This window comes from Spermophilus citellus (genome assembly GCF_964194105.1).
Source record: "Spermophilus citellus genome assembly, chromosome: 9".
NCBI classification, from domain to species: Eukaryota; Metazoa; Chordata; class Mammalia; order Rodentia; family Sciuridae; genus Spermophilus; species Spermophilus citellus.
This window is the reverse complement of record NC_138191.1, coordinates 104,537,531-104,561,311: the sequence shown is the minus strand read 5'-3', so window position 1 is coordinate 104,561,311 and position 23,781 is coordinate 104,537,531. Positions and strand designations below refer to the sequence as shown.

Here is a 23,781-nt window from a genome sequence, read left to right as displayed (position 1 = left end):
TTACCAGTCAAACCATTGCTCTGAATTCAACAAATATTTATTGGGTAGTTAGGATTAGCCACAATGCTAGACCCTGAGGATGTAGCTAATAACTAAGACATACAGGTTCTTAGAGTCTACTTGAAGAGACAGACTTTATTGTAGATGGACACAATATCTTTATTTATTTTTATGTGGTGCTGAAGATAAAACCCAGTGCCTCACATGTGCCTGGCAGGCACTCTACCAATGAGTTATAGCCCCAGCCCCGAAGAGACAGACTTTAAGTAATTCCATAATTAGTTTAATTATAGTTGGAAGAAGTATAGGGTAAGAAACCTAATTATTTAATGAGCTGGGATCTAAAAGATGAATAGAGATTAGTTAAGGGAGGTGAGAGTGGTAATAGTATTCCATGCAAATTGGACAGTTTAGGAGAAAAGCTTTGAAACTTGGAGGAAACTGTTAGACAAGAAAGATTTGTGTGACAGTATAGAGGAGCATGGGAGTGAAGGGTGGCATGAAATGATGCTTAAAATTCTATTGACATCTTTTTTTAAAAATATTTTTGATTGTAGATGGACACAATACCTTTATTTATACATATGTGGTGCTGAGGTTCAAACCAGTGGCTTACATGTGCTAGGCAAGTGCTCTATCACTGAGCCATAACCCCCGCCTCTCTATTGACATCTTTTTCTCATCACTGGACAATTCCATGCATTTCTACTGCAAAATGAAATTGCAAATCTGTGAAACAATTAAAGTGATGTTGGAGAATTCACAAATTCTACCCAAAGCCACTGAAAAGTGAGGATATATCTGTTTCTTACAGAAACAGTCCTGTTAAAAGTTTGTTTAGGGCTGGGGTTGTAGCTCAGCGGTAGAGCGCTCGCTTAGCATGTGCGAGGCCCTGGGTTCGATCCTCAACAACACATAAAAATAAATAAACAAAATAAAGCTATTGTGTCTAACCAAAAAATAAATATAAAAAAAAAGTTTGTTTAAACCAGTATTTTCTAAACCTATCTTTTAATTGACAAAAATTGTATACATTTTTTAAAAAAGAGAAAAGTGAAGATCTTATAGTTAGCTAAAAAAGAAAATAAAAGATGAGAACACGGGGCTGGGGATGTAGCTCAAGTGGTAGCGTGCTGGCCTGGCATGTGCAAGGCACTGGGTTCGATCCTCAACATCGCATAAAAATAAGTAAAGATATTGTGTCCACCTAAAACAAACAAACAAACAAAATATTTAAAAAAAAAGATGAGAACACTAGCTAGGTGTCATGGCACTTACCTGTAATCTCAGCTACTCAAGAGGCTGAGGCAGGAGAATCACACGTTTGAGGCCAGCCTGAGCAACTTAGGGAGAACCTGTTTCAAAATAAAATAGTCCGGGACATAGGTCAGTGATAGAGCACTTGCTTAGCATGTGCAAGCTCCTGTATTCAGTCTTCAACAACAACAACAATAAAAAAGGTCTTTGGGGGGCTGGGGATGTGGCTCAAGCGGTAGCGCGCTCGCCTGGCATGCGTGCGGCCTGGGTTCGATCCTCAGCACCACATACCAACAAAGATGTTGTGTCCGCCGAGAACTAAAAAATAAATATTAAAAAAATAAATAAATTCTCTGTCTCTCTCTCTTTAAATAAATAAAATCAATTTATAAAAAAAAAGTCTTTGGAAAAACTATGAAGTCCTCAAGTATTTCTGCAAAACAATGACTTTTCTTCTTTTTTTTTTTTTTAGTACTGGGGATTAAACCTAGGGCCTTACACATGCTAGGCAAGCAGTCCATCTCTGAATCACATTCCCAGCCCCAAAATGATTCTTTCCATGATCATTATTTTGAATAAAAGCCCACAGACAGAATTTTAAGACAGGGTCTCCCCGTGTTGATCAGGCTAGCACTCTTAAGTTACTATTCTTTCTTTTTTTTTTTTTGGTGTAGATGGACACAACACAATGCCTTTATTTTTATGTGGTGCTGAGGATAGAACCTGGGTCCCACCCATGCTAGGGGAGTACTCTACTGCTGAGCCACAATCCCAGCCCTTAAGTCACTATTCTCTCTCACCCTTCTGAGTAGCTGGGATTACAGGTGCAAACCACTGTACTCACCTCAGAATTTGAAAATAAAACCTTTAAGCTGGGCATGGTAGTGCACCCTGTAATCCCAGTAACTCAGAAGACTGAGGTAGGAGGATTATAAATTAAAAACCAGCCTCAGCAATTTAGTGAGGCCCTAAGTAACTTAAGATCATGTCTCATAATACAAAATAAAAATAACTGAGGATGTAGCTCATTGGTAAAGCACCTCTGGGTTCAATCCCCAGTACCAAAAAAAGAAAAGACCTTTATAAAATTACATTTTGTGAGCTGGGGATAGAGTGCTTGCCTAGCATGTAGGAGGCCTTGGGTTCAAGCACAAGTACCACAAAAACAAAAGAAAACAAAACTACACTGCAGTAGGAAATGAAAGAACAGTCACTAGCCAGAGGCTAGTAGCATTATATCCCAATTTTTAACATTAAAATTCCTTGGGCTGGGCATGTGGCTCAAGCAGTAGCGCGCTCGCCTGGCATGCGTGCGGCCCGGGTTCGATCCTCAGCACCACATACAAACAAAGATGTTGTGTCCGCCGAAAACTAAAAAATAATAAATATTAAAATTCTCTCTCTCTCTCTCTCTTTAAAAAAAAAATTAAAATAAAATAAAATTCCTTATACACAAGTAAAATCTTAGGAATTCTTTCAGGGGATGAGGACATAGCTGGTAGAGTGCTTGCCTTGCCTGAGGACCTGAGTTAAATCCCTAGCACTACCAAAAAAAAAAAAGACCCTTTTCAGTAACTATGTGAGATATTGTGACTTTTCTGTAGGGGAAGGAATGTGAACCTTGTTGGTAAAGGTTGGTAAACTTTAAGAAGGGTACTTAAAAGGATTGATAACATATTTGAAAGAGGTCACATCACAGTATTTGTCCAGGAAAATATGATCTATGAAGGAGTGCTGACACTTGCCTTCTTTTGCTGAGGTAGTGCTGGGGATCTAACCAGTGCCTCAAACATGCCAACCAAGAAAGAGTTCTACTACCAGCTGTACTCCCAGCCCCACATCAAGTATTTTTTGGTTGTTTTTTGTTTTTGGTCTTCCATTATAGTAAGGTTGTATTTTTCTGCCCACATGAAGTTAGGTGTAGCCATATGATTTGTTATTGCAATGAAAAGAGAAAAGGTGATTCATGTTAGTTACAGGTAAAAGCTATCAAAGTAAGTATAAAGTGTGGGGATATAGTTCAGTGGTAGAGCACTTGCCTCGTGTGTGTGAGTTCCTGGGTTTGACCCCCAGCACTGCAAAAAAAAAAAAAAAAATGTGAGTTCCAACATATTTTCTCTTTCCCTCTAAAAAATTAGTGTTCTGTATTCTATGTGGTCACCCTTCTACCAGCTTGAGACCCAAAGTTTGGGTAACAGAGAGCTGAACTTCCACCTGGCTTGGAATAAAGCTACAGAAAGAATAAAAACTGGATTCATTATATGAAGTCATTGAAATATTGAAATTAAGCTGAGCTTCTTGGTACATGCCTGTAATCCTAGTGATTAAGGAGGATGAGGCAGAAGGATTGCAAATTTGAGACCAGCCTCAGCAACTTAGACTCTGTCTCAAATAAATATGAAAAAGACTGAGAATGTGAGTCTAGTAAAGAACCCCTGGGTTCAATCCCCAGTACAAAAATAAAATAATTGAGGTTGATGTTGCAGCAAAACTTAGTCTACACTAATTTGTACTGTTAGCAAAGATTTGTATTTAGTACATATGCAACAAAGGGAAAGGCTCTGTAATTTTATTATTTATTTGTTTATTTAATATTTTTTTAGTTGTAGATGAACAGAATATCTTTATTTATTTATTTTTATGTGGTGCTGAGGATCAAACCAGTACCTCACACGAGCGAGGCAAGTGCTCTACCACTGAGCCACAACCCCAGCTCTTATTTTTTATTTTTATTTTTGTATTTTGGAATCAAAACCACATCAGTGGGCCTGGAATGTAGCTTAATAGTAGAGCACATGCCTAGAATGCACAAGGCCTTGCATTCATCCCCAGCACTGGAAAAACAAAACAAACAACAACAAAAAAAAAAAGAAAGAAAGAAAGAAAGAAAGAAAGAAAGAAAAAGAAAAAGAAGCTTCATTATCTGTGAAGCTTTTTCTTTTTTCCTGTATCTAGAAATATTTCCTGAAAATGTATCAATTTCATCTATAAAATGATCCAGCCATTTTAGTGGAATTGTGGGAGGTCTTTGTTTACCATTTTCAGTTGTTTTATTATTTATTGTGCATTTCTACCTGGTATGATGGTACATGCCTGTAAGCCCATCAACTCTGGAAGCTGAGGCAGGAAGATCACAAGTTTAAGACTAGCCTCTGCAATGTAGCAAATTCTCTAAGTAAATTAGCAAGAGCCTGTCTAAAAATTTAAATTTTTAAAAAAGAGTTGGGTGTATAGCTCTGTGGTAAAGTGCCCCTGGGTTTAATTCCCAGTACCATTAAAAAAAAAGATCTCCTCTACCACTGAGCTATGTCCCCTGTTCTCTTCTGTATTATCTTTTTTTGCATTTTCCATTCATACATTTTTTCTATTTATGTTTTTATCTTTTCAAAGAACCAGTATCTAGTTTGTTAACCTTCTCTCTCTCTCTCTCTCTCTCTCTCTCTCTCTCTCTCTCTCTCTCTCTCTTTATTTATTTATTTATTTATTTATATTTGTGGTATTAGGGATTGAACCCAGGGATGCTTTCCCACTGAGTTATATCCCCAGTTCTTTTTATTTTTGAGACAGAGTCTTGCTAAGTTATTTACGTCCTCACTAAATTGCTGAGGCCGGCCTCAAACTTGGAATCCTTTTGTCACAGCCTCCCTTGTTGTGAGGATTACCAGCATATACCATGATCCCAGGCTCTTATCTCTGTTTCTTGATTTCTCCTCTATTTTCCTTATTGTCTCCCTCCCATTTGATTTCTCTATTACTCTTTTTCTAACTTCATAAGTTTAATTCTCGGATCATGCATGTTAGTATGTGCTCTATCACTGAGCAACACCCCCAGCAAAGCTGTAATTTTTTATATAGATACAACTTCATCAATGTCCTATGGCTTTTGATATGTAGTGTTTTTATTACCACTCAGTTCTAGGCACTTTTTAACTTCCTTCATTATTTTTGAGGTATTTATTATATTAGTTATATATGTTATATGTCAATATTGCAATGCAATAAAGTTTTACGATTAGAGTCTGTATGATAATGATGAATCTTCAGAACGTTTTTTGGTACTGGGGATTCAACTTGACCACTGAGCCACATCCCCAGCCCTATTTTGTATTTTATTTAGAGACAGGGTCTCACTGAGTCTCTTAGCACTTTGCTTTTGTTGAGGCTGGCTTTGAACTCAAGATCCTCCTGTCTCAGTCTCCTTAGCTGCTGGGATTACAGGCATGTGTCACCATGCCCAGCTGTTTGATATATTTTGTTTTTAAATATATGTATACCAGGTGCAGTGACACATGCCTGTAATCCCTGAATAGGCTGAAGCAAGAGGATCATAAATTCAAAACCAATCTCAGTAACTTAATGATACTCTGTCTCAAAAATAAAAATGAAAAGGTTTGAGGATATGACTCAGAGGTTAAGAGCTCCTGGGACCAATGCCTGGTACCATGATATATGATATACATACCTGAGCTGGCACAGTATGCCTATAATCCCAGGTACTCTTGGAGACTGAGGCAGGAGGGTGGCAATTTCAAGGTGAGCCTGGATGACTTAGTGTGACCCTGTCTCAAAATAAAAAAGGGCTTAGTGATGGAGTGCTCCTGGGTTCAATCCCTAATACTTCAAAATAAATAAGTATTACTTAAATAAATTTAATGTATATAAAATAAAACTGGACATAGTGGTACATGTCTTTAGTCATAGCTACTTGGGAATATGAGGCAGGAGGATCACTTGAATCTAGTCTGGGCAGCAAGGTGAGACTCTATCTTAAAAATTTTTAATTAAATATAAATACAAAATAATTATTTATTTTTTCCTGTACAACATTTTGAGAGTAAGCAATTCAGATCTGTTATGGTGATTCTATGAAGCTAGGCTGGTCCATGGAAGTTGCTCAGGCTGGTCTCTTACTGCTTTGTCATTCTTGGAGCATTTTCCTGCTTACATGTCCAACATGGTTCATCACCGTGTCTTTGGTACTTTTTTTTTTCCCCCAGTACTGGGGATTAAATTTAGGGCCTTGCACATGCTAGGCAAGTGCTCTATCACTGAGCTATATCCCCAGCTCACCACTGTGTTCTGATTTACAGCCCTTTCCCACTGATATGTCCATGAAGAAGTTGCATTTGTTACTTCCATTTATTTTCCATTGATTAAAATGCCATCATGTGGGCAATTCTTGTTCCAAGGAATATTAACAGTTTTGATTTCCATTCTGCCAACTATGCACTAAAATAAAACACGAGTAAAAATCAGGGTTCTTTTTTTTGGGGGGTACAGGGATGAACTTGGGGGCACTCAATCACTGAGCCACATCCCCAGCCCTATTTTGTATTTCATTTAGAGACAGGGTCTCACTAAGTTGCTTAGCACCTTGCTTTTGCTGAGGCTGGCTCTTATCCTCCTGCCTCAACCTCCAGAGCCATTGGGATTACAGGCTGTGTGCCACCACGCATGTCCAGGATTCTATTACTGCTGTAAAAAAAGAGAAAATAAATATTGGAATACAAACAACTAGCAATCTATCACAAAGTCTCAGATTTTATATGTCTACATTTATTTAATTCCTCTCTTTTCAGTGTCTTTTTCTACCCTTAACTTTCCTTCATTTATTTATTTTTTTTAGGGATCAAGGATTCAAACCGGGTCTCACACAAGTTAGGCAAATGCTCTATCCCAAAGCTACATCCCTAAGCCCTCTTTGTACCAGCCCCCGCCCCCATGTTTTTTTCCCCCCAGTACTGAGGATTAATCCTAGGATCTCACACATCTGAGGCAAATGTTCTACTACTGTGATATATTCCCAGTACCCTCAGCACTGCTTTTTTTTTTTTTTTTTTTTGGTTCTAGGTACCAGGAATCAAACCCAGAGGTGCTTAACCACTGAGCCACATTCCCCCCCCCCCACACTCCCGACTTTTTAAAATTTTTATTTTGAGATAGGGTCTGGCCAAGTTGTCCAGGCTGATCTTAAATTTGTGATCTTCCTGCCTCCCCTCTCAAGTAGTTGTGATTACAGGCACACACCATTGCACCTGATTTACTCTCAATTTTTTATTCAGTTCAGTAACCTTTTTGTTTTATCCTCTCCCCAGAATAAACTTCCAGTCTTGGTTTGAGGCAGAATATTTACAAGTTCAAACTTCCTCCAAAAATCAATCAATCTCTCTTTTTCTCTCTCTCTCTCTCTTTCTCTCTCATTGTAGATGGACACAATACCTTTATATTATTTATTTTTATGTGGTGCTGAAGATCAAACCCAGTGCTATGGACTTGGGAATATAGCTCAGTAGGTGAGTACAGTAGCTACACTTGGCTTGTATTACCATGCCCAGCTCAACCCACCATTTTTAACTGGAAGTTCTCTATAAATCACATTAAAAACAATTTTTATTTTTTCTTCAAAATAAAGTCCCAATTGCTGGGTGTGATGGTACATACCTGTCATCCAGCAACTCAGGAAGCTGAGGCAGGAGAATCACAGGTTTGAGGCCAGCTTCAGCAACTTAGCAAGGCCTTAGCAGCTTAGTGAGAAGCTGTCTCAAAATAACAAAAAGGGCTAGGGATGTGGCTCAGTGGTTAATCATTCCTGTGTTCAATCCCCAATACTAAAATAAAAATATGAAGTCCCATCTGTGTTCCCCACCCCTCATCTTTTTTTCTATGGAACCCAGGGCCTCCCTCATGCTAAGCAAATGCTCTACCATTGAGGTATACCTCAACTCTGTTTTCATTTGCTATGAAATCTTGTTTTCTATTTTAAGTCCATAAATTTTGTGTGAACTCTTTTCCTAGTTCTAATTATGATTATTCCATGATTACTTTATTCACTCATTCATTAAAAAGTTAATTTTGGACACTTAGTCTGAGTCAGATGGATTCTATTGAATGTATTGGAAATACAACACAGAAAAGGTCACATGGAACTTGCATATTCTGAATAAAAAATATAAATAAATAAGAACTTTAGTAATTTTATTTTATTTTTATGTAATTTTTTAATATATGACAGCAGAATGCATTACAATTCTTATTACATATATAGAGCACAATTTTTCATATCTCTGGTTGTATACATAGTATATTCACACCAATTCATGTCTTCATACATGAACTTTGGATAGAAATGATCATCACATTCCATCATCATTAATTATCCCATTTCCCCCCCTTCCCCAAGAACTTTAGTTTTTTTTAATAAATATTTATTTTTTAGGTTTTTTTAGGTGGACACAATATCTTTATTTTATTTTTATGTCGTGCTGAGAATGGAACCCAGTGCCTCACGCATGCTAGGTGAGTGCGCTACCACTTGAGCCACATCCCCAGCCCCTAAATCTTCTTCTTCTTCTTCTTCTTCTTCTTCTTCTTCTTTTTTTTTTTTTTATTAGAAATTGAACCCAGGGGCTGGGGATGTGGCTCAAGCGGTAGCGCGCTCGCCTGGCATGTGTGCGGCTCCGGTTGGATCCTCAGCACCACATACCAACAAAGATGTTGTGTCCGCCGAGAACTAAAAAATAAATATTAAAAATTCTCTCTCTCTCTCTCTCTCTCTCTCTCCTCTCTCACTCTCTCTTAAAAAAAAAAAAAGAAATTGAACCCACTGGTGCTTTACCAGTGACTTACATCCCTAGCCCTTATTATTTTTTATTTTGAGACTGGGTATTGCTAAGTTACCTAAGGCCTTGCTAAATTGCTTTGAACTTGCAATCCTGCCTTAGCATCCCCAGTTGCTGGGATTACAGGCATGTTAAACCAGAACTTTAGCTTTTGATAAGTACCATTAAAGAAATACACAAGGGGAGGCTAATTTCAATTACATGGTCAGGGAAGACCTCTTTGATTAGTGAGGCTGGCTTTGAATTTTCTTTTATTTATTTATTTAGTTAGTTATAGGTGGACACAATGTCTTTATTTTACTTTATGTGGTGCTGAGAATTGAACTCAGTGTCTCATGCATGCTAGGTGAGCACTCTACCTCTGAGCCACAACCCCAGCCCTGGCTTTAAATTTTCAATCCTCGGGGCTGGGAATGTGGCTCAGGCAGTAGCGCGCTCGTCTGGCATGCGTGTGGCCGGGGTTCAATCCTAAGCACCACATACCAACAAAGATGTTGTGTCCGCCGAGAACTAAAAAAAAATAAATATTAAAAATTCTCTCTCTCTCTCTCTCTCTCTCTCTCTCTCTCTCTCTCTCTCTCCTCTCTCACTCTCTCTTTAAAAAATAAATAAATAAAAATAAATTTTCAATCCTCCTGCCTCAGCCTCCAGGTCATTGGGGTTAACATGCCTGGCCAGGAAAGATCACTTTGGGAAGTAGCATTTGGAATGAGAACAATGTACAGGAACTAGTTATTGGAGAGTATTGGAAGAAGAGTTTTCTAGGTAAAGAGGTCACAGGTACAAAGACCCCTCAACATGAGAAAGTACTTGGGTATTCTGAGGAAAAGAAAGGAAACCAGTGTGAAGGGGAGTAATATAATATGAATTTGGAGACATGAATTGGAAACAGATCATGTAGGACCTTGTAGGTAATGATGAGTACCTCAAAATGTCTTTCAAGAGCAATGTCAATCTATTCAAGAAAATGATATGAACTGATTTACATCTTTTAAAAATATTCTTATTTGTCAATGGGCCTTTATTTCACTTATTTATATGTGGTGCTGAGAATCAAACCCAGTGCCTCACCCATGCTAGGTAAGTGCTCTACCACTGAGCCAAACCCCAGCCTCCTGATTTACATTTTAAGAAGAATTTTTTCACTAGGCTCTGTGGTTCACGCCTGTAATCCAAGCATCCAGGAGACTGAGATAGGAGGATTAGGAATTCAAAACTAGCCTCAGCAAAAGCAAGACAATAAGCAACTCAGTGAGACCCTGTCTCTAAAATACGAAATAGGGATGGGGATGCGGCTCAGTGGGCAAGTGCCCCTCAGTTGTTCAATCCCCGGTACCAAAAAAAAAAGAAAGAAAAGAAAAATATTTTTTTTTTCTGGAGAGTTAAACAGACCAGAATATATTCAGTAGTGCAGGTGAGACATAACTGTTGCTAGGCTTGATTGAGAATGATGGTATTAAAATGGAAAGCAGTGGGTAGGTTTAAAATAATGGCTGGTATATAATATATGATGGACAAAGCCCTGGGTTCAATCCCCAGTACCAAAAAAAAGAAAAGTTCTCTTCAGACTGAGTTCCTTGCTGGATGTGGTGATACCTTGCCATAATCCCAGTGACTGCTGAGGCTGAGGCAGGAGGATCCCAAGTTCAAGGCCAGCCTTAGGAACTTAGACCTTATTTCAAAATAAAAAGAAAGGGGGTGCTGGGTGTGTAGCTCAGTGATAGAGTGCCCCTCCAGTACCTCTCCTCCAGACACAAAGACTGAGTTCCTCAAAGGTAGAGACTCTTTATGTTGTCCCTAGGATATAGTGCAAAACCTTGCACATCATAGGTGCTCAGAGTATAATAGTTTAATGGATAAATGAGTCATAAAGGTAACTGGAATGGATTTCTCAGGCCCTAGCCCTGGCTGCAAGGACTCTGGAGAGATCTCCCCTGCTCTCACCCTAACCCTCCAGTCACCATGATATCAGATTGTGGTAGCCATTTAATGAGTGCTTACTATGCATCAGGCACAGTGCTAATCACCTCGAATTTTCACAATATCCTTAAGTGGTGGATCCTAAAATTGTTCTTTTTGCATTTAAAATTTTTAATTTAATTTCTAAATTGTTGTTGGAGACTTTAATTAATTAATTAATTAATTAATTAATATATGGTGCTGAGAATTGAACCCAGTGCCTCACACATGCTAGGCAAGTACTCTACCACTGAGCCACAACCCCAGCCCTACATTTAATCTTTATTTTTTTAAAAATTTTTTAGTTGTTGATAGACCTTTATTTTTTATTTATTTTTATGTGGTGCTGAGAATCGAATCCAGAGCCTCACACATGGCAGGCAAGTGCGCTATCGCTGAGCCCCAGCCCCAGCCCCCCTACATTTAATCTTAAAAGCTTACATGATGTGGCTCAGGTCAGCCAGATAATATTAGGAGAGTCCAGGTCCCCCCGCCCACCTCCCCACCCCACACACACAGACACTTTTTTTTGGTACTGAGAATTGAACTCGGGAGCACTGGACCACTGAGCCACATCCCCAGCCCCATTTTGTATTTCATTTAGACAGGGTCTATTTAATTTTTTTTTAATTTTTTTTAATATTTATTTTTTAGTTTTCGGCGGACACAACATCTTTGTTTGTATGTGGTGTTGAGGATCGAACCTGGGCCGCACGCATGCCAGGCCAGCGTGCTACCGCTTGAGCCACATCCCCAGCCCTAGACAGGGTCTATTTAGCACCTCACTTTTGATGAGTCTAGCTTTGAACTTGTGATCCCAGCCTCCAGAGCGGCTGGGATTACAGGCGTGCGCCACCATGCCTGGCTTCCAGTTCTCTTGACCACAGGAATTGTCATTTTCGGGTCTGGTTCTAGTCTCCAAAGATTTCAACCTGCCTGGATCTTGATAGATTGTAATAAAAATTCTCCTGAGGTATCTTTCCCGCTTAATGTTCCTGAACCTGGAAGCTAAAAAAACTCCCTGTTCTGATCATTGTAGGCTGTGTCTGGTGAAAGGCAATAGATGATGCTCCAGGAGTGCAGCCTTTTTCAGCCAGCCAGTTATTTTTCACTCAGCCAGCTGTAGAAAATGAGGTACCCAGCTTTTCACAACCAATTTGTCTTGCAACTTTCTGAGCTGGTCAACCTTTCTTGAACTTTGGTTTCTTTTTCTATGAAATGGCTGATAACACTGATCTCATTAGTATTTTAGTTGTTACGATTGAATATGACGGCTAATACCATTCAAACACAGTTGAAACTGAGACTGCAGCCCAGACGGACTAGTCTCATCGGAGTTGAAGTAGTCGGATTTGAAGTCTGGGTAGGGCCTAAAACGACGGCACAAGCGGATTGGGTCACCTAAAGGGGGCGTGTCCGGAGGGAGGAGCCAGTCTCATCCTGCCGCAGCCCAGAACTTTGAATCAGGCGCGGTAGTTTCAGCTGTAGCCAATCCTAGAACAGCATCCTCTTCCGTCAGTAGTTGCTGAGGTCCAGAGCCACGCGTCTCTCACGGAGGTCAGTTCCAGCCGTTACTGCTGGACCCGTGCTCAGCTCTTGCGTGTTTATCCGTTAAGATTGAGAGGACGGAGAGACACTCTCAGTCACTTTCTCGGGTATCGGGGCCAGAAGGAGAGCCTCCGCTACTCGCTCCACACATGCAGAGCAGCTCCGGCTTCACTTTCTGTAGAAGCTGCAGGCTGACACCTTGTCAGGAGTTGTAGTATCAAGATTCTGGTTCTTCTTACGCTACTTATTATAGAAGCAGGAAGTTGATTTTTTGAGGGAAAGTGGGCTAGGAAGGGAAGTTACCCCACAGAGTCATACTGAGAGGGTGGGGGTGCCCTTGATATCGAAAGGGGTTGTGTCCTGGCCCTTTAAACCTGGGGAGGAGGATCCGGAAGTGGGTGGGCGGGGCAAGGGCCCTGGTATATAGGAGGGCCCCAGCCGCGAGGGGTCCCTAATCTGCCATTTTCTGTCCCCTAATAAGTCTCTGGCGTCCAAAATTCCCTCTGTTTTCCTCACAGGTTCCATTCCGCTCACAGGTCCACCACTTGAGGGGAACGATGGCCACAGAGTCCACAGCCACTGCTGCCATCGCCGCGGAACTGGTTTCCGCCGACAAGTAAGCGGGACCACGGCGCGCTTGAGGCACTGGCCATTCCGCGGTAGAGCTGGTGGATGGGGGCTCTGTAGGAGGATATACCAGTGGGAGGGAAGACTGGTTCCCCCCGACCTGCCGGCGTTCAGCGAGGCCTGAACAGTGTAGAATCCCCGCTTTTGCTAAGAGCCCGCTCACTAGCGGTAACGGCTGGTGGCTGGCGCCCCCTGCCCTGCTTTTTGCGGCCGCCATCTTGCCGGGGGCAGCGGCGGCTGTCTCCATCGTCTGCCCCTCTCCTTCCTCCCTTGGCTCGGGGCTGCTGGTGAGGAGGCGGGGCCCTGGCGCGCTGGTCTGCCCTCACATTCCTACTGACACCTCAGTCTAAGCGTGTTCCCTCCTGTAGTGCCACTAGACAACCCGAGAATGTAACCAATAGACTTGGCGCCAAAAAAAAAAAAAAACACCTTAGCACGAGGAGGCTGAACCCCAGGGGTCGGATGGGCGGGGCCTCATGGAGGGCGGGGCCTGACGCGTGTGCGTTCGCTTCCCTCCGCCGGCTCTGGAGCAGGGGGCGGAGCCTTGAGGAGGCGGGAAAACTCCATTGTTTGGGGCTACAGTGGCTGGAGCCTTAGACTTCCGTGGTGGCTCGCGGGAGGGCTTCCGGCTAGCGGGCTTTCTCACCTAGTGCGCTGAAGAGTCCTGAGCGGCCGATACTCGGCGAACCCCAGCTCCTGATGGGAACGTCGTGGTTCTTTAGACTTTGGAGGTGTGGGCAGAGAGTTGGCTTCTTAGGAGACATCCGAATGCGTAGCGGCTTCACCTGGTGATGGGTCGAGCTCTCCTCATTTCTCAGGGTTTAGTTGCCAACTGAATAGGCCGTACGCAAGTACGACTGGAGGGAGAAAAGGTATAATTTCTTTGAAAAGGCACAGTGCCACAAAGGCATAAGCTATTTTGTAACCAGTGGACAGAAGTGCCACATAAGTTCAAGAAACAAATGTTTTCCAAACAGTAGGTCCTGATTTCCTCTGGTATTAGTGGCCTGTGTGTGTGTTTTTTTTTTTTTTTGGAGGGGTGGGTCTAATTTCTCTTGTTGCCGTCCTTGTAAAAGTAAAGATTACTGTTAATTTTTTATATCTATTTTTCTAAAGTTTTACACTTACATTTATAGTGATCAGAGATTCACATATCTTTATTACTCTACCTACTACCTTTTGGTTCATTTCCTAGTGGGTTTATGAAAAGCAAGGGTTCTCAAACCACCTTCAGTATCAATTAGGAACTTCAATTTTTAGCTTCTCATATATATATATATATATATATATATATATATATTTATTTATTTATTTATTTATTTTAAAACAGTCTTGCTAAGTTGTTTATGGGCCTCCCTAATTTTGAAACTGATCTAACTTTGAGGAACAGTTCCTCCTGCCTCCCCTCTCAAGTCAATTTAACCATAGGATCAGAATAGATGGGGTTTGGGAGTTATGTCTGTTACAAAAAGAATAACTTTTTATGGTGCTTATTGGACCCTTATATCAGTCAATATTCCACTTAGGAGGCTCCTCACCCCTCTAATACTAGGTGTGGGGTGTTTTTTGCAGTGCTGGCTAGGAACTCAGAGAATAGAGCATGCTGCTAGGCAAACTCTTTCACTGAGGTACAGCCCCAGTCTATGTATGTGTTTTTCTTGAGAGGTAAAAATTGTGAATAAATTTGTGTTGTTGATATTCAGGTGTCATTTGTGTCTAGTCTAAGTTAGGTTATTAGTGAACTCCAGCCTCCTGTAAGTTGGATAGAAAATTTATGTATAGAGGCACCTACATAATTTGTTTTATCAGCAACTGAGCAATTCTGAGTATTTTTTTAATTAAAACATTATTTAATTCATGAATACAGGGTGAAGTAGTTTCTATCTCCTTTCTACAGGTGAGTAAACCAAAGGCAAGAATGGACAGATAAGTTCCAATTAAGTGGCTGGATCTGGGTTAAATCACAAAACTTCAATTTTCATACCCTCTTCTACCAAAAACTTTTACCTGACAGAAAAATGCATGACAAGTCTAATTAATTAGTCTGAGAGAACCACGGAGGCAGTAAACCTTGGTTAAGTTGGGAGCTGTTTAGAAGTAAAACTTCTAAGGAACTGATGTTCAATGGGAGTGTAAAAAAAGTGACTTGGACCCATTATTTATAACTTCAGTATGTAACCATTGAGAAATAAGTTTAACTTCTAAACAAGTAGAGAAAAAAAATAGGATGAGAAATAAATCTCAATTCAGAATCAGTTTTGATACCATCTTTGCTTAAGCAATGATGTTGGACTGGTCTCATCATCTTTTTTTAAAAAATATACATAATATTTTAAAAAAATATTTTGTTTATTTTTATGTGCTGCTAAGGACCAAACCCAGTCCCTCACGTGTGCTAGGCAAGCACTCTACATCTGAGACAAAATCCCAGTCTGGGTCTCATCATCTTTTAAAAAGCCTGAGTTTAGCCTGGCACAGTGGAGCATGCTTGTAATCTTAGCAGCTCAGGAGGCTGAAGCCAGCCTCAGCAATTGAGGGAGGCCCTAAGTAACTCAGTGAGACCCTGTAAGTATTAAAAAGAAGGCTGGGGATGTGACTCAGTGGTTAAGTGCTCCTGGGTTCAATCCCTGGTACAAAAAAAAAAAAAAAAAAAAACCCCAACAAAACCCTAAGTTTGGCTTCTGTCCCTTACGCCATTTAAATAATGTTGCTTAAGGTAATCATTGATTGTCTAAATGCTAAATCAATTCCTGTCATTCTTAGCTTTCTAACTAGTTATTAACCTTTTTCTTTATATTAAAAAAATACAGTTTGAATTATAGAGGTAGGAAGGAATGATAAAACTCAGAAAAGCCTTATGTAATGCATTTACTTTTGACTTCGTTGTCTGGTGTCATATTTTAGAAGAGAAATCATCTAGATGAAAATTCATTGTTTAGTGCAGTAATCTTTGGAGTTTGCCATTTCTATTTCCACAAGTGGTTTGTTCCATCTTTGTTTATTTGGTACCAGGGATTGAACTCAGAGGCACTTAAATACTGAGCCACACCCCCAGCCCTTTTTATTTTTTGAAACAAGGTCTAACTAATTTGCTTAGGGCTTCCCTCATTGCTGAGGCTGGCTTTGAACTTGCCATCCTCCTGCCTCTACCAGTTGCTGGGATTGCAGGTGTGTGCCACTGTGCCTGGCTGGTTTTTTCCATCTGTGTTAGGGTTTTTGTTGATACTTACTAATGTGCTGTTTTTTTTTTTTAATTTGTTTTTTGTATTGGAGATTGAACCCAGGGGTGCTTTACTGCAGAACCAAGTCCCCAGCCCTTTTAATTTTGAGACAGGTCTCACTAAATTGTTTAGGGCCTCACCACAGTTGCTGTGGTTGGCCTTGAACTTGTTATACTCCTGCCTCAGTTTCCAGAATTGGTGGGATGGGCATGTGCCACCACACCCAGTCTATTTTGCTGTTTAAGAACTGTGAAGCTTCATGTATGGGATTATGACAACTTAATGTCATTGTAGTTGGGATATATTTGTGTGAAAGATTTACCTGTTTAACCAGTGGTGGGTTTTTTTTGGGTGGGGGGGCGGTCTGGGGATGAACTCAGGGGCACTCAACCACTGAGCCACATCCTCAGCCCTATTTTGTATTTTATTTAGAGACAGGGTCTCACTAAGTTGCTTAGTACCTTGCTTTTGCTGAGGCTGGCTTTGAACTCCTGATCCTCCTGCCTCAATCTCTGGAGCTGATGGGATTTCAGGCTCTGTGCCACCATGCCTGGCCAGGATTCTGTTATTGCTATAAAAGAAGAGAAAAATAAATATTGAAATACAAATAACTACCAATCTATCACAAAGTCTCAAGATTTTATATGTTGACATTTATTTAATTCTTTTCAGTATTTCTTTTTACCCCTAACTTTCTTTTATTTTGGGGGGGATCAGAGATTAAAACCAGGGCCTCACACAAGCTAGGCAAGTGCTGTACATCCCTAGGCCCTCATTTTACCCCCCACTTTTTTTTTTCAGTACTGGGGATTAATACCATAAATTTCACTAAAGCCTAGCAACAATTATGTCTAAACTGCACTACTGCATATACTCTGGTCTGCTTAACTCTCCAGAAAATTTTTTTTTTTTTTTTTTTTGAAACAGTGATGAACAACTGAGGGGCACTTGCTCACTGAGCTACTCCCCAGCCCTATTTTGTATTTTATTTAGAGACAGGTTCTCACTGAATTGCTTAGTGCCTTGCTTTTGTGAGGTTGGCGTTGGGATTATAGGCATGTGCCACTGTGCCTGGCTTAACCCTTGCTTTTTTTTTTTTTTTTTTAAAGAGAGAGTGAGAGAGGAGAGAGAGAGAGAGAATTTTTAATATTTATTTTTTAGTTCTCGGCGGACACAACATCTTTGTTGGTATGTGGTGCTGAGGATCGAACCCGGCCCGCACGCATGCCAGGCGAGCTTGAGCCACATCCCCAGCCCCTTAACCCTTGCTTTGATGGTATGGAGGACACTATATTAGTTTGTGTAAATGGGAAGAGGGTGCCATAGTTGGACTGAATAAAAATTATACTAATGGGAAGAGGGTGCCATAGTTGGACTGAATAAAAATTATACTAAGAAGATTGTATTTAATGAATTGATACTGGTAATCTCAAGGTGCTTTTCAGAGGTAAGAGAAGGAAGTGGGGAAGAAAAATAAATGGAATAAGTGTGCTAGAATAATTTCTAAATATGATAATTCTGATCTTCAAAACTGAGATCTAGCCAGGAGCTGTGGTGTCTACCTGTATTCCCAGCAGCTCAGGAGGCTGAGGCAGGAGGATTGAAAGTTCAAAGCCAGCCTCAGCAAAAACAAGGTGCTAAGCAACTCAATGAGACCCTGACTCTAAATAAAATATAAAGTAGGGCTGGGGATGTGGCTCAGTGGTTGAGTGCTCCTGAGTTTAATCCCTGGTACCCGCCCACCCCCCCAAAATAATTGAGGTCTAAGATGGCCTCAGTGATGCATACCTATAATCCCAGCTGAGGCAGGTATATCACAAGTTGAATGCCAGCTAGCTTTAGCAATTTAGTGAATCATTGAGCAACCTAGGGAGAATGCTGTCTCAGGGGGAAAAAAAATGTAATGAAAAGGGTTGGGGATGTAGCTTAATGATAAAGCTCCCCTGGTTCAATCCCTAGTACCAAAAACCAAAACCAAAATAGATGCACCCTAAACATTTCTCTCTCTCTCTCTCTCTCTCTCTCTCTCTCTCTCTCACACACACACACACACACACACACACACACACACACATACACAATGTGTTTAGGAAAGTCACAGGACAAAGAATCAACACAAAAAATAGTTGCACTTTTATGCATTAACAGCTGGAGGTCCTCGAGTTATTGTTGCTCCTATTTAAATCTAAATCTACAGTGGAAGGGCTGGGGATGTGGCTCAAGTGGTAGCGCGCTCGCCTGGCATGCGTGCGGCCCGGGTTCAATCCTCAGCACCACCTACCAACAAAGATGTTGTGTCCACCGAGAACTAAAAAAAAAATATATTAAAAATTCATTCTCTCTCTCTCTCTCTCTCTCTCTCTCTCTCTCTCTCTCTCTCTCTCTCTCTCTCTCTCTCTCTCTCTCTCTCTCTCTCTCCCCCCCCCCCCCCACCCACTCTCTCTTTAAAAAAAAAATCTACAGTGGAAATTTCAGTTAATAGAAGGAAGCCAGGTCTAGTAAAAAAAAAATAGATTTGAATTCCTGCTTTTTAACTTTAGGGGTATCCCTAGGTGTGGATTTTTTTCCTTTTTCCTTTTGAGGTAATGTGGATGGAAGCCAGGGGCACACTACCAGTGAACTATATCCTCAGCCTTTATAAAAGTTTTTATTTTGGGCTGGGGATACAGCTCATTTGGTAGAGTGCTTGCCTCACAGCACCAAAAAAAGAAAAAGAAGAAACTTATTTTGAGACAGGGTCTCATTAAGTTGACCAGTCTGGCCTCAAATTGGGGATACTCCTGCCTAAGTCTTCCCAGCCCTTGGGATTACACCCCCACCTGACGTTTTTCCCCCTTTTTTTGGAGGGAGGTGGTTACTGGGGATTGAACCCAGGGGCAATTAAACACTGAGCCACATCCCCAGCCCTTTTTCTTTATTTTTTCTTTATTTATTTTTTTTAAAGAGAGAGAGAGAGAGAGGAGAGAGAAAGAGAGAATCTTTTTAATATTTATTTTTTAGTTCTCGGCGGACACAACATCTTTGTTGGTATGTGGTGCTGAGGATCGAACCAGGGCCGCACGCATGCCAGGCGAGCACGCTACCACATGAGCCACATCCCCAGCCCCTTTTTCTTTATTTTTTTGAGACAGGGTCTCACTATGTTGGTTGGGTCTGGCTAAATTGCTGAGGCTTGCTTTGAATTTGTGATCCTTCTGCCTCAGCTTCCTGAGTTGTTGGTTTTACAGGTGTGTGCCACCATGCCAGGCTCTTTTTCCTGGCTTCAAAGGTAAGTAATTGAACTTTAAAAAAAAAAAAAAAAATCTTGCTAAGTTTTTAGTACATTTTATTGAAGTTACCATAGCTACATTAAAAGTGTACAAGATATGTGTATAGATGATTTTTCACAAAAGGAAATTGGACAATATAAGGGAACCCAGAAACTCAATTGCCCTTTTGCCAACATCCTTGTCTGTAGTTCTGACTTACAACATCACAGTATAGTTTTGCTTGGTTTTGAACTAAATGGAATCACAGTATATAGGTATGTCTAACCTCCTCACACTCAACATGGTGAGGAACATCTGTTACTTGTTCTTAGTGATTTCTATTTGCTGTATAGTGTTCTGTTGTATTAATACCACATTTTATCCATTCTGAAATAGCTGCTGAATTTATTTAAAGTGCTGGGGATTGAATCTGGGGCACTTTACAAATGAGCTGTACTCCTAGCCCTTTTTAAGTTTTTATTTTGTGTTAACCTCGATAACTTTGAGCCTGGCCTCAAACTTGAATCCTCCTGCCTCATCCTTCTGAGTAACTGGAATTGCCACTGTGCATGGCAAACTTGTATTTATTTATAAGGCCATATATAACTTTGTATGGAGGAAGACAGAGGATATTGTTTCTGTCAAGACTAGGAGTCAAGAAAACTGGATTCTACTTGGATTCTGCCACTGAACCTCATTTTTCCCATTTGTAAAATGGTGATAATCAAGGGGAAGTTCAACATGTTAAGATCCATTCTCCCTCCCAGGTTGTGTGTATGTCTTTCTTATATTAATGAGTATTTTTTTTTTTAGTACCAGACATACTGTCCTCAAGGTGCTGTTGAGTGGTTAAGATACTGTTTGCAAATGTAGTTTCCATTTCTGGGGTAAAGACAATAAATATAAAGATGAGAGAATGTCAGTGTTAAGTGCTATGCAGGCATATTAATGTGTCCTATTTTAAAATGATAATACGAGTAAGTGGGTGGTCAGGGATGACTTCAAAGATTGTATGGTAGGAGGGAGCAGTTTTGGCAAGGAAATTTCATTCATGGAACTAGGAATAGCAGAGAATAGTAAGTCTTACAAGGAGATTGACAGTTTGGGTGGTTGAGGAAGGGGGATTACTTTTTTGTTTAGGGAACTATGAGGCAAAGTCTGCTTATAAGATGGAGTGAGGGCTGGGGATGTGGCTCAAGCGGTAGCGCGCTTACCTGGCATGCGTGCGGCCCGGGTTCGATCCTTAGCACCACATACAAACAGAGATGTTGTGTCTGCCGAAAACTAAAAAAAATAAATAAATATTAAAAAATTCTCTCTCTCTCTCTCTCTCTCTCTCTCTCTCTCTCTCTCTCTCTCTCTCTCTCTTCTTAAAAAAAAAAGATGGAGTGAAATACTGTGTAGAAGATTTGAGGAGAGAAAAGTAAAAGTAATAGTTATTTTGAAAGATGAAAAGACTATTCTGGGGGGATGTTGTATGATTGCCAGTGTTGTATGCAAGAATTTAAAGGGAGGTCAGTCATTATTGTTGTATACTTTTCTGCTTTAAATGTTTGTTCAGATTCTTTACTGTATGTAACAGAATAGATGGCTAGAGGGTTGAAACCTCTTGTGGAACTTAGAAGTCTCCCCCCAAAAAAACCTAAATAGAATATTTTGCAGAGTGAAGGTTTATGTTAAAGAAAAAGATGCCTTGAAGATGAAACAATTTAAGTATTTGTGTGTGTTTACTTTTGTGGTACTGGGGTTGAACCCAGGGGCATTTGTACCTTGAGCTATATCCCCAGCCCTTTTTGTATTTTGCTGAGGCTGGCTTTGACTTTGTGTTCCTCCTGCCTCTTGGTTTGCTTCAGTGCTGGAATTACAAGGATGCATTACTTTACCTAGTTACAACTGGAAATTTGCATTTATAATACCTAGTTGTCCAAGTAGCCACTACTTGTTTGGTCTCTTGGAGCCTCCTCTCCTTTTCCCCTCTATTGATTGGCACATAATCCTTATATTCAACCATCCAAAACACATGACATTTTCTCTATCATCTCTTTAGCTGTTATCTTCATTTCCCTTCACAAACTTCAGATAAGAGTCTATTCCTAGAAATCTCCATTTTCTTACTGTTTGCTAATTTTTTTAATAGATGTATTTAAATGTATATTTTAATGCCAATTCCTGGCATCCAACCACAATTTAATAGGACAAGTGTGTAGTGTACTGAGTATGCACATTTATTCAACCTGTTTCAGTTTGCTGCGTTCCCTTTATGTCTTTTAAACTTAAATTATTGTCTAAATACTAAATCAGTTCTTATTCTTAGTTTTCTAATTAGTTCCTAATCTTTTTGCTGCATTGATACTATAGCTACTTCTTCCTTCAAACTTCTTTTTCTTTGATACCACCTCCATATTTTTTCCCTATCTTCTTTATTTTGTTGCTAACAATTGCTAGAATCTGTATATAGAATTCTTTATATCCCAACTATTGTACTAGCACTTTATGGACTTTCTCATTTAATAGGTAGTTCTGCAAGATAGATACTATTTACTATAATTATAGTGGCAAGTCATTTGCCTTTAATCCTGGTGATTAAGCATCAGTCACTTATTATTTTTTAAGTTGTACATGGACACAATACCTTTATTTTACTTATTTATTTTTATGTGGTGCTGAGGTTCAGACCCAGTGCCTCACATGTCCTAGGTGAGTGTTTCACCACTGAGCTACAACCCCAGCCCAGTCACTTATTTTAATAAATACTATTTAGATGCCAGGCCTTGTGCTTGTCCTGGCAGGAATGCAGAAAATTGATAGGTAATTGGAATATAGTGCATTATGATAGGGGTCGTATAGGTTACTAAATGATCCCTGTAACTGGGCAAGCTTCTTCTCCATAAAATAGGAATTGATTTACAACATCACAGTATAGTTTTGCTTGGTTTTGAACTTCATATAAATGGAATCATAATATATAGGTATGTCTAACTTCCTCATACTCAACATGGTGAAGAACATTACATATCAGTTTGGACATGTTATGTTTTTTTTTTTTTTTTTTTTTTTCATTTTGCCTCTGTATTTTCATTACAGATGGTTTGTACTGCTGTGTCTAAGTTCATGAATCTTTTATACTGTAGGATCTAATCTGTTACTCCTGTCAGGTATACTTTTTTTATCTCCTGAGGTTTGATTTTGGGTCTTTACAAAAAAAATATTATAATTTATCATGTTTTTAATTTTTACCTTCGTGAGCATGTGGAATATATTTATAATTGTTTTAGTATCAGTATCTAATTCTGTGTCATTTCTGGATGATTTTCTGTTCATCTCCCCCCCATCCTTGCCCAATATGGGTTTCCTGTTTTTATTTCCTTGTTTGCATGGTTGCTGGAATTGGGGGTGAGGCAGTGTGCTAGGGATTAAATAGATTTTTAAAATTCTTTGAATATATTATATACACATATAAATGCATATTTTTGGTTACATCCTGAGATGTAGTTCTTTGGAAATACTTAAAATTTCTCTTTTTTTTTCTTTTTGTGATATTGGGAATTGAGCTCGGGGTACTTTACCACTGAACTACACATGCACCATGCACACTTGCAGGCTTGTTTTTGTTGGGGGGGGGGGGCCTTGAATCCAGGGCATTTAATCACTGAGCCATATCCCCAGCCCTTTTGTATATTTTTTTTAGAGACAGGGTTTTACTTCAGGCCTTGGTAAATTGCTGAAGCTGGCTTTGAACTCTTGATTCTCCTGCCTTAGCCTCTGGAGCTGCTCAGATTACAGGCACTTACCACCATGCCTGGCTCACAGTCTGTTTTATTTTATTTTTTTAGTTTGAAACTGGGTTTTGCAAAGTTGCTGAGCTCTTCACTGAGTTACCAAGGCTGATCTCAAATTTGGGATCCTCCTGTCTCAGCCTCCCCAATCATTGGGGTTATAGGCATGCTCCATTACATCTGGCTAGTTCATTCCTTTTGAGGCTTGTTTTTCTGCAAGGCTTCTATGCAAAGTATCTATCACTGAGGCCCCCTCAGTAGTTTTCTTCCTCAGTAAGCTGATTAGCGCCTAACCAAAGCCTGGAGGAACTCTGCAGATTTCTACAGCTTGCTTTTTAATTCTGGCTACCTTGGGGCTTCCCAAAGTCTCCTTAGTTATGTGTGTTTATTAGAGTCTGTTTGAGTTTCTTCTGTGTTCTGGTTGAAACTCTAGGCAGGAATTTGGGGCACTCAGAAGGCTCACTTTGTTCTTCTTGGATCATTGTCTAGTTGTTCAGTGTTTGAAAACTGATAATCCATGTATTTC

General features: G+C 40.1%; 1 protein-coding gene across 7 annotated transcripts in view; it reads left to right on the top strand.

Annotated features, from left to right (window-relative positions):
* Window positions 1-11,601: 11,601 nt before the first annotated feature.
* NASP (nuclear autoantigenic sperm protein) overlaps window positions 11,602-23,781 on the top strand; it is a 32,966-nt gene continuing 20,786 nt past the window's right edge. For 4 of the 7 annotated variants that reach the window (XM_081307186.1, XM_081307183.1, XM_081307182.1 and 1 more), the window contains exon 1: window positions 11,602-12,999. In XM_081307186.1, coding sequence (XP_081163312.1) covers window positions 12,941-12,999 — 59 coding nt within the window. In that variant the 5' untranslated portion in view covers window positions 11,602-12,940. Of the gene's footprint in view, window positions 13,000-13,454; window positions 13,742-13,763; window positions 13,883-22,563; window positions 22,635-23,781 lie in introns of those variants that run through there. The other 3 variants (XM_081307181.1, XM_081307184.1, XM_081307185.1) reach the window with 3 other exon arrangements.